At 47.6% G+C, this 13,041-nt stretch overlaps 5 protein-coding genes across 5 annotated transcripts; 2 read left to right on the forward strand and 3 right to left on the reverse strand.

The window, feature by feature from the left end:
* Positions 1–837: 837 nt before the first annotated feature.
* FSUBG_10619 (nucleoside phosphorylase) lies at positions 838–4,302 on the forward strand (the record flags this gene model as incomplete). Its single annotated transcript, XM_036675214.1, has 2 exons — positions 838–1,417; positions 2,105–4,302. The coding sequence occupies 2 exons, from the start codon at positions 838–840 to the stop codon at positions 4,300–4,302; spliced, it is 2,778 nt and encodes a 925-aa protein (XP_036533910.1).
* A 374-nt stretch (positions 4,303–4,676) lies between these two features.
* Positions 4,677–5,033, forward strand: FSUBG_10620 (uncharacterized protein; the record flags this gene model as incomplete). The annotated part of the gene is made up of 1 exon (XM_036675216.1): positions 4,677–5,033. One exon carries the CDS (start codon positions 4,677–4,679, stop codon positions 5,031–5,033), a length of 357 nt encoding a protein of 118 aa, XP_036533911.1.
* A 1,486-nt stretch (positions 5,034–6,519) lies between these two features.
* Positions 6,520–7,350, reverse strand: FSUBG_10621 (TKL kinase; the record flags this gene model as incomplete). Its single annotated transcript, XM_036675217.1, has 1 exon — positions 6,520–7,350. One exon carries the CDS (start codon positions 7,348–7,350, stop codon positions 6,520–6,522), a length of 831 nt encoding a protein of 276 aa, XP_036533912.1.
* Positions 7,351–7,875: 525 nt separating this feature from the next.
* FSUBG_10622 (Hemocyanin beta-C chain unit D) lies at positions 7,876–9,775 on the reverse strand (the record flags this gene model as incomplete). Its single annotated transcript, XM_036675218.1, has 3 exons — positions 7,876–8,640; positions 8,692–9,233; positions 9,298–9,775. 3 exons carry the CDS (start codon positions 9,773–9,775, stop codon positions 7,876–7,878), a joined length of 1,785 nt encoding a protein of 594 aa, XP_036533913.1.
* Positions 9,776–10,642: 867 nt separating this feature from the next.
* On the reverse strand, positions 10,643–12,880 carry FSUBG_10623 (uncharacterized protein; the record flags this gene model as incomplete). The annotated part of the gene is made up of 4 exons (XM_036675219.1): positions 10,643–11,779; positions 11,832–12,095; positions 12,143–12,355; positions 12,827–12,880. The coding sequence occupies 4 exons, from the start codon at positions 12,878–12,880 to the stop codon at positions 10,643–10,645; spliced, it is 1,668 nt and encodes a 555-aa protein (XP_036533914.1).
* Between the last annotated feature and the right edge of the window lie 161 nt (positions 12,881–13,041).

Raw genomic sequence — 13,041 nt, forward strand, 5'->3', positions numbered from 1 at the left:
CAATTTGAGAACTGGTCTTGAAGCCTCCTCATAAAGCAGCTCGTCGGAAGGCTTCCGATTTCCGTATTACTCATTTGGAGTCGCATGTGCTAAATTCCGGGGTAAGTAAGTGGACCCTGCAGGTGATCTAGTTAATCCGGGGTAAGAGATCATTGAATGGAGGAGTCCAGCCCTTTCCCCCCAAACTTCGAGGTTTTTGACACGGCTATTCTTCGTGCTTCACGTCTGACCCCCTTTGTTTATCGCTGTTCACGTAGAAATGGAACAACGCCATATCATTGCAGCATCATGAGCCCGCCTAGCACTCAGCCGGAATTCTCATGCGAGACGTGCAACCTCCCATTTCAGCGCAAGGAACACTACCAACGACATCTACGCACTCATACAAAGGAGAAGCCATTCACATGTTCCGAATGTGGACAAAGCTTTGGTCGCGTGTAAGGACGCCCCGCCAACCTAGTTGTGACTTATTTACCCGCGCCGCCCGGGAGCTACACCAGTGCTGACCGCTGCAGCGACTCTCTTGCTCGCCATCATACAACCCTACATCTGAGTGTGGACCATCCAGATAGCCGCGACCGTCCAAATGATCGCCGTCGAGTATCACAAGCTTGCAAGCCTTGCAGCGCATCAAAGGTGAGATGCGACGGTGAGCATCCATGCCAAAGATGTCGGCAACAAGACAAATTACGCCGAAAACTACATCTCTCCAGCCCATGATCCATTCATCGATCTATCTGAGCCCGGCAACCTCGACGTCAATGTCCCAGCATCGATCCCCAGCTTGATTCACAGCATAGCTCATTTATCGGGTTTGAAAGCCATCAGCATGGCATCATGTTTGATACTGGCGACATGTTGGCAAACTTCAACTCTGCGAACATAATACCGGCACCGCTACCCTCCATGTTGTTTGGCGATGCCTTCGATACCAACGGATGGCTCAACTACGGCGCCGATCAATCATTTGCGCCCCTATTTCTCCAGAACGACGCGTCGCTCGACGCCATCAACGAACTCTGGTTCGACCACGCAGGCTTTAAAGCACCCCAACAACCCATCGCCTCACAGCTTACACCAGTCTCTTCGATGGTTGATCAATCAGCCGTGGCTGAGCTCTACAGCCGCAGCCACTCTCCCGCTATTGATAGGGATGCAGTCGAGCCTAGGGAATACGTTGCTGTCTCGATTGAGTTAGACGCGCAGCTCAATTTTCACATAAAGGGATATTCGACACTTCTGGTCCCTACCAAACAGTTCAGGGAGGTGGTTTATTGGCACTTGATCTATAAAGAAGATGGAAGCCGTATATCCTATCTCGATGATAACCTGAACCGGGACGCTCTTGCTAGGTCCCCAGATTTGCAAGCTCACCGCCACGTTCTCGGATGGTGTTCTGAGGCCAGATTCTATGCTGGTAAGACTCTTTCTCCCTCTTTTTATTGATCAAGGCCGCTAAAGAACACCTTCTATAGGATCATACAAGACCTTGATGCTGACAGGCTGTCATCCTAGGCGAGGCAAATGCCTCCGCCTAGCTTAACCCCACGGTCTTCTTGCTGTGCCTCTTCTTGCTATGCCTCTTCTTGCTATGCCTCTTCTTGAAGCTATCTTCAGTGCCAAAAGAGGGAATTTTCTTCTAATAGAGGAGGTTTTCTTCGATCTTTATAGAGGGGATTTTATGACTACCCTCCGGGGGGGCCTGCAGCCGGCTTTTGCCTTTGGCGACCCTTCGGGGACCCTGCCGGGGGCCTCCTCAAGCGGAGGGCAACCCAATCCGTCGCCTACGGCTCCGGAAGGACCTTCTTCCGACTGACTAACTGACTGACTGACTGACTGACTGATCGGTACTTTGACCTTTTCCCTCTTGCCTCTGATCTTACGATAGCTTCACTTTTAGGAAAGACCCCGTGGGGCTGTAATTAGCCAATAGCTAGTCTGATCGACTAAATCTGACCAATGGCCGAAGAGCAGATTCCTTGGCAAACCTTAAACACCTCACTTTAAAGAGGCAAAGCCGGAAGGTCCCCTTCTCACTACGTTCAAAAGTCACTCTTCAGTTCGGCTTTGCCTAATCAAGCTCACTATCATCTTAGACATTCAGAGCTTCCCAAGCCCTCACCCGGATGTGCTCTCGCTGGCACCATGATAACTTTAGGACGTATGATCACAGGAGGCCATAGCTTCGAACTCGGTATCAAGGACACACCAGTACATGTCTCTCGCAATGGCTATATCCCTCAACTCAAATGGATCTCGTCCAAATTCTTTCTTCTCTGGGACGAGGGCGACAAACGCGGCTGGCTTACTAATGGTACCAGCGCTTTGTTACATATTGTTAGAGCCTCCCTAGCGTATGACAGCACTGATAAATTCCAATCGGCATTTGTCTTAAAGTCAGAAGACTTACAAGAGTCACCGAAGCCCTTAACTGCCGACTCTGCTATCGACGTACTCATCAATCCCAAAAACTTGGGTCTCAAGCTCTACCCAGAAAAGGACGGCTTTATTGTGTTAAAAGATAGAATCGAACAATACTATAACCTGCTTGAGAAGATGCTCGATCACCAGACAGATATTACAAGGCGACACACTGGGTGCCTAGAGAAAAGGCCTCGAAAGGATCTGGAGGGTTGGGATTTTGAAGACCTCAGCGCGAATCGCGATCCGTTACATCCGCGCATGGTCACTCTTGAGCCTGCTGGTAAGGGATGGGTTGACTTCACGAGAGATCTCCAGGCCGTAACCCTGGCAGGAAATGGCTTTGGGGAACTTGTCCAACCAGCTGGACCAATCCTTTGTGACTACTGGTCTCAACTACCGAGACACCGATACCTGCTTGCATGCTCTGTTTCGGACATGGAGGATGTCGTTCGAGACCACCGTAGTTCTGAATCCGATCATGCTCGGCTCAGTGACAACCTTATATGGCACAATGCGGTTGACATCTCGGGGAATTACCAATGTGGCTGTGATGTAGGACATCATGGAGAACCAGTCCATGTGGCATTCCCGTCTGCGCTATCTCACAAGTTGTGTTGTAGCAGGAGCCCCATCAAGCTTAGCGGTGCAGCCGTTTTTGGACATAACCCAGGCTTCTCTTGGACGTGGGGCGATACCGGTCCTCCTACGCAACAACCTTCCAGAGAAGAGATTGCCATGAATTATGTGTTAGACAAGGCAGATAAGGATAGTGGAGTTGGTGAAAGTTTGGGGGCATCCTCATCTGAGAGTCATGCCTCGCTAATACCAAGCTCGATTATATCATCGTCACTGAGGAAGTCAAAGACTGCACCGCCGATCGTAGGAGATACCTATTCCCGGAACGGATACACTGTTGGGATCCTTTGCGCGTTGCCGATAGAGCTGAAGGCAGTACGGGCTCTTTTTGACCAGAGACACCAGCATCTCCCGAGAGTGATCGGCGACAACAATCAGTATGCACTTGGGGAAATGGCACAACACATGGTAATAGCAACATCACTTCCGGCTGGAGAATACGGAACAAACGCAGCCGCATCAGCAGTGTCTGATATGATGCGCAGCTTCACGTCTATACAGTTCTGTCTACTTGTTGGCATCGCCGGCGGTGCGCCCTCTGAGGATAATGATATCCGACTTGGCGACGTGGTAGTAAGCTTGCCTACGCATACTTTCCCCGGCGTAATTCAGTATGATCTCGGTAAGGAGAACGAGGGATCTGAATTCGAGGTGACAGGCGTATTGCAACGTCCGCCTCGGATCTTGGCCAATGCTATCAGCAAGCTCCGGTCAGATTCAGACATTGGAGTCGACGCACTGAGCCCACATCTCACTAGGATAGTTGACTCACTCCCAGCTTATGGTAACCCAGGTCAAGAACTTGACATTCTCTCCCTTGCCTCATGTACTCGCAGAGCTTGCAAGCCTGAGTGTACTCACGTTGAGCAACGTCTCCCACGATTGACGGCAGAGCCCATGATTCACTATGGACTTGTAGCATCAGGCAATCGCGTGGTTAAAGACGCGACTTTGCGCGATCGGCTGTCGCGCAAGTACGGGGTGCTCTGCTTCGAGATGGAGGCTGCTGGGGTAATGAACAGGGCAGATTGCCTTGTGATACGAGGAATATGCGACTACAGTGATGCCCAAAAGAACAAGGTCTGGCAGAACTACGCTGCTGCTGCGGCCGCAGCATACACCAAGCTTTTGCTTAGTGCGGTAACGGTCAACAATGAGCGTGGCGGTGATAATGTGCGAACGGATGGAGAGCCTGTGTTCAAGAGGAGGAGGATCAATACTGGCAACGGAGGGTGTGAATAGATAGCATAACACAGATGTTGAGCTGTGACTAGCATCTGCAGACCTCGAAAAATTCACTGAAGTTTCCGGATCCCCGCAAGGCTGATGATGCGCCTCAGTCAGCCAACCTCTGCCATCTCGTATGAGTGATTCACTCATTATAGGCAATGGAATTTACTTCCAGAAGGTTCATTCCCCCAGTGTGGAACCAAAGCAACACTCTATCATTTGAGTAGAGTCACTGAATCACCCAACCCGTTTAACTATAAAAGCCACCGTACTCGAGACTTTCTTCTTTCCAATTTCCCCAAACGCAAAGCAACTCGATTACAACTCAACAACTATTACTCTACTAAATACACACAAACTTACTAAAACAACGTTCAACTATCAAAATGCCCTACTCTTACTATCTTTTATGCCGCTTCGAACAGAAGTCCGGCGTGACATACGACCGACCATCATTCAGCACTGTCGAGGAGAAGTTCGGCGATCGCTTCAAGTATGCAACCATCAGCGGCTCGACTATGAACGTTGAGATCTACATGAAGGACAAGTACTATGATCCGACACGAAATGAGTTGTATGATGCCCTGGAGGCTATAAAGATGAACGCATATTTTGACCCCACTGACAACTTTGTGTTCGAGACAAGCGGAGATAAGTTTGTCACTCATTGGCAAAATGGCAGTGGCCGGATGCAGGAATGTACCAACTGCAGTAAGAGCCGTTACTGCTCTAACCGCAAGTAGGATGGGAAGGAATGAGGGAATGAGGGGACACAGGAGATTTGGAAGAGAAGGTGGACTATGCTAAGATTACGAGTATCATAGTGTAGTATAAGAATGAAACCACAATTCATCTACTAAGACCAAAATAAAATGATCCAATTCCTTGTGATGCTAACACATAACTAACATTGGGATCTGGTGGTAAGGCAGAATGTGAAGAGACTTGCCTTACATATAAAAGAAGCTTCGAACGTTCTAGCATTGAGCTCAAAGAATGTGTGGCAGAATATGTCAATCATAATGGGGTGGGTGGTAGCGACGTGGAGTTCATTAGGATTCAAGCTGCCCCTGGGCTTTAGATTGATGTTAATCATCGTCTTGGGCCTTGGGAGTATAGTTACAGATGATCACGCATCTCACATTTCAAAGTGTAAAAAGTGACTAGGCATTTATCCCGCATCTTTCCCTAGTTTGGCGAGGCGTCTGACGTCTGTTGGTTCCTCGGATTCTGTCTCCCTAGGCAGATGGCCACTAACGAGTCATATGACCTCCTAAGTAACCGGGCGAGCACAAGCACACTGCTTGATGTAAGGTTTATGACTTGGTCACTTTTGTAATTTCATGCACCTTTGCCAACATCATCACCAACACTTTGTCGATAAGGCCAGTCCTGACTTGTTGATCATTGACGGACAAGGAATTCCCGAGCTGTGTACATGGTTCCCCGCTTAGACAGAACCAACATTTTGTGACGTGTCTAATCGACTTTGTCTACGGAGACTGGGAAGAACATAAGTAACAGAAGGTTTTCTCGTCGCTCAAGGAGGTAGTCATCGTAAATCAGAAGTGTCCAGTGCGTTTGGCAAAAGCTCACCGTCATAAGTCGAAATCAGAAATATCTACAATAGGTTAACTATCTTTTTTGTTTGTTCAAACAATGTGTGGATACTACACAGTCACCATCAGATACCCTAAGTGCAGCCACTCAACAACCAAGACAGAGTACCCCATTGAAGAACGATGTGACCACACGAACTCCGGAACTTCAAGCTGCCCCAACCTCTCACCAAGCAAGACCGTCATGGGTTCCTATAAGTCTCGAGGTCCTTGCCCTCAGTGTTAGGGTATAGGAAGGTAGGTTTGACCCACCAGAAGTGTTTTAAGGCATGTCTGACTCCTGATCTACCTCCGTATAGTAGCCTGTTGTTATTTTGCGCAAGCGGGTAACATTGATATCAGTGTTATATTCGAGATCTTCCCATAGCCACAATAACAGGAGGTCTTTTAGATGAAACCAGATTTCCTTGGATTTTGCCTTCTCCAGGCTTCTTAGGGAGACATAGATTGACCAAATTCAATCCTTCACAATTGTGTACTGTGTCTTTATCTGGCGATCTTGTTGAAAGCCGAGTCTCATATCCTCATTCGAACTTCTATAGCATGGTTAATGATGGTGAATATCATAATCTTCTTGTGCAATTCTAAACTTATAGCTCTGTGATTTCAATCATTCCTTTGGTACTTGCTTTACGAGAGCTGCTAGATCGTCCAGTATAACACTAGCAGAATCATATCCAAACCGCCAGCATCGATCGATCACTCCTCCAGCAATATTATCACTCCCAATAACAGGTATAGTACCTGATTCGACAATTTCCCAAATATCGCCATCGATGGCTGCATATGGGAATTTCCATTCTGTAATCTCGTAGATCGCCGATCCAAGAGCGTACAACTCTCGTTGCATCATAGAAAGTTCGCCAACTTGTTCTTCTGGTAGAGCTGGACAGTACGCAGGCTCATATGTGTGAGGACCGAACTCGGGGTAAGTCTGGCTGAGAGCAGAACTCGCAAAGTCGCATATCGTCATCGAATCGTCATTGAAGACAAGGACATTCCGCGTTGAGATGTCTCCCCAGATTACACCCCTAGAATGGAGATAAGCGATACTCTCGGCAAGCATAGTAGCCATTTCAAGTCGACGATCGATTGATGGCGGTTCTGGAGTTTCTTCGATTATGTGACGGAGGTTGCCCTTAGTTGCTCGTTCAAGCTTGAGTGTGATAGCATGGCCATCATCATCACGAATAATTCCAAAGCATTTCGTGATGTAGCGGTGGGGAGATATAGCTTTGTAAACCTCGTGCTCACGAGTGAGGTCATCACTGGTCTCTTCAACCATTGAAGGCGGACCATAGGGTTTGCCGTCTATCCATATTGTTTCCGCTTTCAGGACAATCTCTGGCTCAGATTTGTCAATGTAGAGAACCGAATGATCAGTCCTCATAAGAACGTCAACTCGGCTCCTGATGAAGATTGCCGTGGGTGATAATCCCATCTCTTAATAGGTACGGAGGATGGTCAACGGATAATGTTTAGTTAGTACCGAGCAGCGGTGCGGAGAAGAAGTGGTACTACGAAGGACGCGGATTAACCCTCGCTCCGAAACTGTCTGTATTACCCTTGACTAACTTAAATATAATGAGCTATAGGACTCATTGCAATTTTTAGTTAAGCCAAGGTTATAATAGTATATCGTTATATTACTACACTAATTAAATACATTTATCATAGTATAATTATAGCTTTTAATTAGTTAATCTTTTAAGATAAAAAAAGAAATAAGTAAAACTTAGAATTAAGAAATTAAAAATTAGCTATTTATTGCTTTTAAGTAGGTTTAGTAGTTACGTTACCCAGGAACAGTATAATTCCTCTAGATATCTAAAGATATAAGTTTTACACAGATGTATAACAAATAGGATAAGTTGGCTTGAATAACTTGAACTAACACCTTATCACTGCCTTTCAGTTGCTCTTGGCTATTATTGTGGGTGTAGAATTTCCTCAGTTTTACTTCAACCTATTGATCCGGCAGCCAAGCCAGCTTTGGAACAAAACCTGACATTTGTTTATACTCTTCTTCATCGACCTCCTTTCCAGTCTCTAAGTCTGTGACTGTAATCTTCAGTATATCACCCTCTGAAAGGCGATCCTTGAACTTTGCGGCAGAAAGAACCCTTGTTGCAGTTGGTTTACGACATCGGTTTGTGTTCGGTGGCCCCGAACCATCTCTTCCACGTCCCATTCCAAGTCGTGTCACTTGTCCAATAAAGTCAGGGTTACCGACTGCATCTGGAGCCATAGACTCTGCACTAGCCGTAAACACATCGATGCGGTAGCTAGATGTTGTACAGCCAACTTCAGTGAAGACCACATAAGGAGTGAGCTCTCTCTTCTCAGCGGTTCGGACAAGAATGGAAGCTGCAGCCGTTTCTTGGCCTGGCAAACCGATAGGCAGAACTATTGCCTTGCCTCCACTCGGCACAGGGCGGCGAATACCCCGTTCTTGTGCAGTCTTGAGAGTTGAGAAGTCAGGGCTCGCCGGTTCGCCGTACACGTAACCTAATGCGCGAGTGTCCTTGGCCATGTCGCCGATTGTAGTATATCGCCAGCGGCGAGGATCGTCATAATCAATATCGGTACCATGGTTGATGAAAGGCTGTAGTGGGAACCTAGATGTGAACTGATTCTCGGGGTTCGCATCCATGAAAATGCCAGCAAGTCGATCCATATTTGCATGGTAAGAAAGGAATATGGGGTCGAAGGCAGTATAGGTGTTGTCGGCCTAACACAATATTAATAAGGTGTTCGCCATTTTCACGATGTTATGACCTACCATATCAGGTCCTACCCAGCCGTGAAAGTTATCATGGACCTGCTCAAACAAGCCATCAAAGTCAAAACGGAAAGGATAGAGGTAATCCTTCTGATCGTTGCCGAATTTAGTGATGTTGGCCCAAGGTACACCAAAGTGCTCAGCCGACTCTGGCGTTGTATATGTTGACTGCTTGAGAGCATGGGCAATTTGGTCATGGTACTTCTTGAAAAACCCTATCTTCTCTTTCCAGTCTGAAGAACCTTGACCTTCGGTCAAGATTGAACATCTGGTAACAGTAGTGTTAGGTGATTGCTTCGACTTGCCATCCAGGGCTAGTGCAAATCGAAGGGGATTCGGCCTTGTTTCGCCTGAAGGATGCACATATGTTTCTTCGAGAAACATTGCGGGGATGCCTGCGAACTTCGACGTTTCACAAGCAGCCTCCTTAGCATATCCATTCCAGTAAGGAATTCCGCAGCCTATTAACTCTTCCACGTATCTTAAATATGCTCGATGCCACAGAAATGTGGCCTCTTGATAGTGAAGACACCAGTATGCGTCTGAACTGGTACATTAGATCGCTGTCTTGAATGAATGTAGCAAAGAGGTCGTTTCGCAACTTACGAAGAACACCAAGCTCCTGCCATTTGGATTTCGGTTCTCGAACACGAAGAATGTCATCTAGCTTGGACTGATAGATGACGAGCTCCTCTCGGGACATGCTCATGATATCCTTCCTCACTCGGTAGGATATGGGGGGGTCGTTCGGCTCAGGGATGACTATTTCGGGTTTCACAGGTTGAGCATGTGCATCCTTCAGAAAGCCACTGTTTACCCAGTTGCGAAATACCTCGAGGGCATCCTCGGGCCAGTAATGGTCGGGGTTTCGAGTGACTGGCATTGCCTTGGAACGGAGATGCTTATATATGCCCACTGCCCGCTTCTTGACATCGTCATAATTGGATAGGTCCCACTGCCCCCAGAATTGCATCTCGTCAATCCATGTCTGGCCTACTCCCTTTGGGTCATCTACAACCCAGTAAGGTGCTTCAATCATAGGCAGGATATCATCTTCCCAGTTGTAGATTTTATCACGCTGCATTTTCATAAGAAGGAAAAGATTGCAAATAATTGTGATGCTGCTTAATTAGGCACAGAATCGCAGGCCATGATAGTATGAGCAGAGCTAGAATTCGCGGAACTGCTGACTTATGTGAAGAACGATAATTAGGCACATAGACGTGGCAAAGGACTTCGTCGGCCCTTTGGTATCGGAAACAGGCGACTGCTGATAAGACCTCGCTGGCTGTTCTAGAACGGCCTAGCGTGCAGGCAGGTGGCGAGCTGAACTCTTGTGTCACTACCCCTCATTATGCATCATGTATCACAGGCCATGATTGTGACTCCGACGATGCCAAGAACATGTCGGAGTCTCGATCTCCATTGTCGTACGATCTAGGGTCTTTGCGGATGTTTAAAGGTGAATAGTGAGACAAATCAAGTCTACTGCACACGCACCCGTATCACAGACTAGCCAGAGGAGAAGCGAGCCTAGTCTAGCCAGTGCGTGGCAAGTCCTGTCGCCAGGAAAGATGCTGAAATTGTGAAAGGCGCCCCGTGCGTAGATATCACGAACTCGCTTATACAACGCATTGCTTCGTATCGGAGCGGTGAGATTACTCTACTCTAATGTTGTTGAGTACGACAGCCACTTATCGCGAACGAAAATGCATGGATTAGGCTAGTGCGAGACTTTCTGAGTTGGGTGACTCAATCTGACATTGTGTCAAATGATGTGCTATATAGAAATATTTACAGAAATCCTTTAGGCACAACTGGAGTTATGAGATGAATCTGGACAAAGGAGATATTTGATCATCTTCAATCTTCATAAGGAGAGTATGCTCGAATATTCGTATTGGATGGCTATATCAAAGGGCTAATATCCACCGAACTACCATAGGCAACTTCAGTAAATCAGCTTTGGCTTGACACGCTGGAAGTCCGGCCCATTGGGAGGACCAGGCTCTGGCATGCCCATGAAATCTGGGGGACCTTGCTTCGCCGCAACCATGCTTTTCAGTACCTTGATATCAGCTGTCGTTACGACCGCATTGATCTCTCCATTAGCAAACGTATTTACCGACATCTTACTAACACCAATATCCGGGGCGGGTTCGAGGACCTTGGGTTCAACAATTGGTTTCTCCAGATATGGCGCTGTGTAGGTCAGGGCTGGCTGAGGTTCTCCAGGCCAGGTTTCATCTTTACTCCGGGGGCCAACGACACCAGAGACGCTCATGAAGATGTAATCGGCAAATTGGCTTCCATAGTGAACGTAGCGACCGCCGTTGTTCTGGTCGAAAAGATCACTGACATTGAGGTCTCGGCTGCCGTCATCCGTCTTCATGCCTTTGGGAATGGAGACACGCAGGTGAAGACCCATGTTCTCCGTGATGTCACCTCGATCGCACCAATCAAAGACCCCGTCCGGGACAGGGCTCATCTCACGAGGGTTGCCACGTCGCTTGCCAGTGCGATCAAGCAGGAAAGACGAGAAGTCTGCGTCGTATATGTACAGGGCAACAGGGTCCTTGACTGAGATGCTAGCATCGATAGGCAGCACCGTATCCCTTGCAAGACGGCAAACTTCGTTGACTGCTGCACCAATCTGTCGTCCATTAGACTCGATTGTTTCGTTGAAGAATTGGTTTCTTACCGTGGGATCTGAGTTTCTTCCCGGGTTGCCGTACGAGGATGCATCACCGCAGAGTGTGAGCATATTGGTGATAGTCTCACCGTAGACCAAGTCAGTTCGAGTGACGGTAGCTTGAGCAGCGATGTCAATCTCAGCGCTGAGACTGTTGTTGTATTGGATGAGATGAGCGATGGTACCAGTGTCGGTATGACCATTCCACTTGTTGAACTTGTCATAGGTCCCATCTTCATTGACTAGGTCATCGCCCTTGATTTGATCCGCAAAATCAGGATTGAGCTTCTTGTAAATATCGAGGATCTTGTTGTTTCTCTCATACTTTTGGGGGGCTGGATTCTTGATGGGGGTCTCAGTCAGAATCGGGTTATACCTGGCAACCTCTTCCCAGTACTAGTCATATGTTAACAGGAGACTTCGCAAGGAGGTATTGAACATTGCTTACCTCAGGCCCCTCACATGTAAAGCTCACTACCTGAACGTCTCCATCGACCTTCTTGGTAGACCATTCGAGATATTCGTCCATCACCCAGCGATCTTCACGTTGCCGTTTGACCACGATAATCTCATCTTCTCCTGTGCGTGGGTTCTTTTGATGAAACTCTTGGATCAAGGGAGGCACAACATTCTTGCCTTCAGGAACACGCTGATTCTCAGGGTTCTCTGCGTACGCCCATCGAGCGTCATCTGTAGGCTGCTTGATTCTGACCTATACATTTGTTAGAAAGGTACATGCCCGTCACATGGGGTACTGACGCTCAGAGGAAACCCAACCCAGGTGATAGGCACAGGAGGGAGACTTTGGTCGTGATCGAAGGTAGTAGGGTTGAAGAACTGAACAAGTTTAGTCCGTCCTGGAAAGTCACCGTTTATCTCTTGGCCGAACCATCCGTCGACTGTCTGCGACCATCTATCAAGCTGTTCACCCTCTAGGTCTTTCAGAAGACCAGGAGGGCGAAATTTCTCGAGCTTCCCAAGTTCAGGCATACTGCTTAGTGATAGAAGAGAAAGAAGAATAATTTGTTACTGTGAGAAGCAGCGGTATATTTGCGAGATGAACTCGGAAGTCTGAGCAGTATCGGTCTTGTGGTCGGGAGGGCTCAATGCAGTAAGTTGATAACAACTAGACACTGGATGGATCTTTTGTTCCGAAGAATGTGATATCTCATCTGTATGCTACAGGTTGTGAGGTCTGGGCCTTGTGAGGCTGGCTGAAACTCGAACAGCTCACCAGAAGCTAATGCGGGGATTATCACTGCATAAAGCCATTTCAAGATAGACTATTGAGCCCGTCGCTCGTATTTTGTGGCGGTGAGCACCCAAGACGTATAGGTTGGTCACGTTTTCTGCAATGTGATTCCGAAGTGGGCGACGCGCAGCATTCGAGATTTCAGCCCTCCTCGCTTCATTGCCAATGTGTCTTACTCTGATATCACATACCTTAACAGGCAAGATGAGTTTGGACGCGTCACCCGTAGTCTTGGCAACTGACATGGCGTTAGTCTCTGGCCTATAGGAGTCGTAATAATTATCTTGCATCAATAATTCAATGCGAAGGCTCAGCTAGACTGAGTATCGTTCATGGGTCTAGAATGGGCCGCGTGCGGGGTTGTTCCAATGTTTCAGTTACAGATCGAAAACGGAAAACTAGCGAG

Source organism: Fusarium subglutinans (genome assembly GCF_013396075.1).
Source record: "Fusarium subglutinans strain NRRL 66333 chromosome Unknown NRRL66333_c0000186, whole genome shotgun sequence".
NCBI lineage: Eukaryota > Fungi > Ascomycota > Sordariomycetes > Hypocreales > Nectriaceae > Fusarium > Fusarium subglutinans.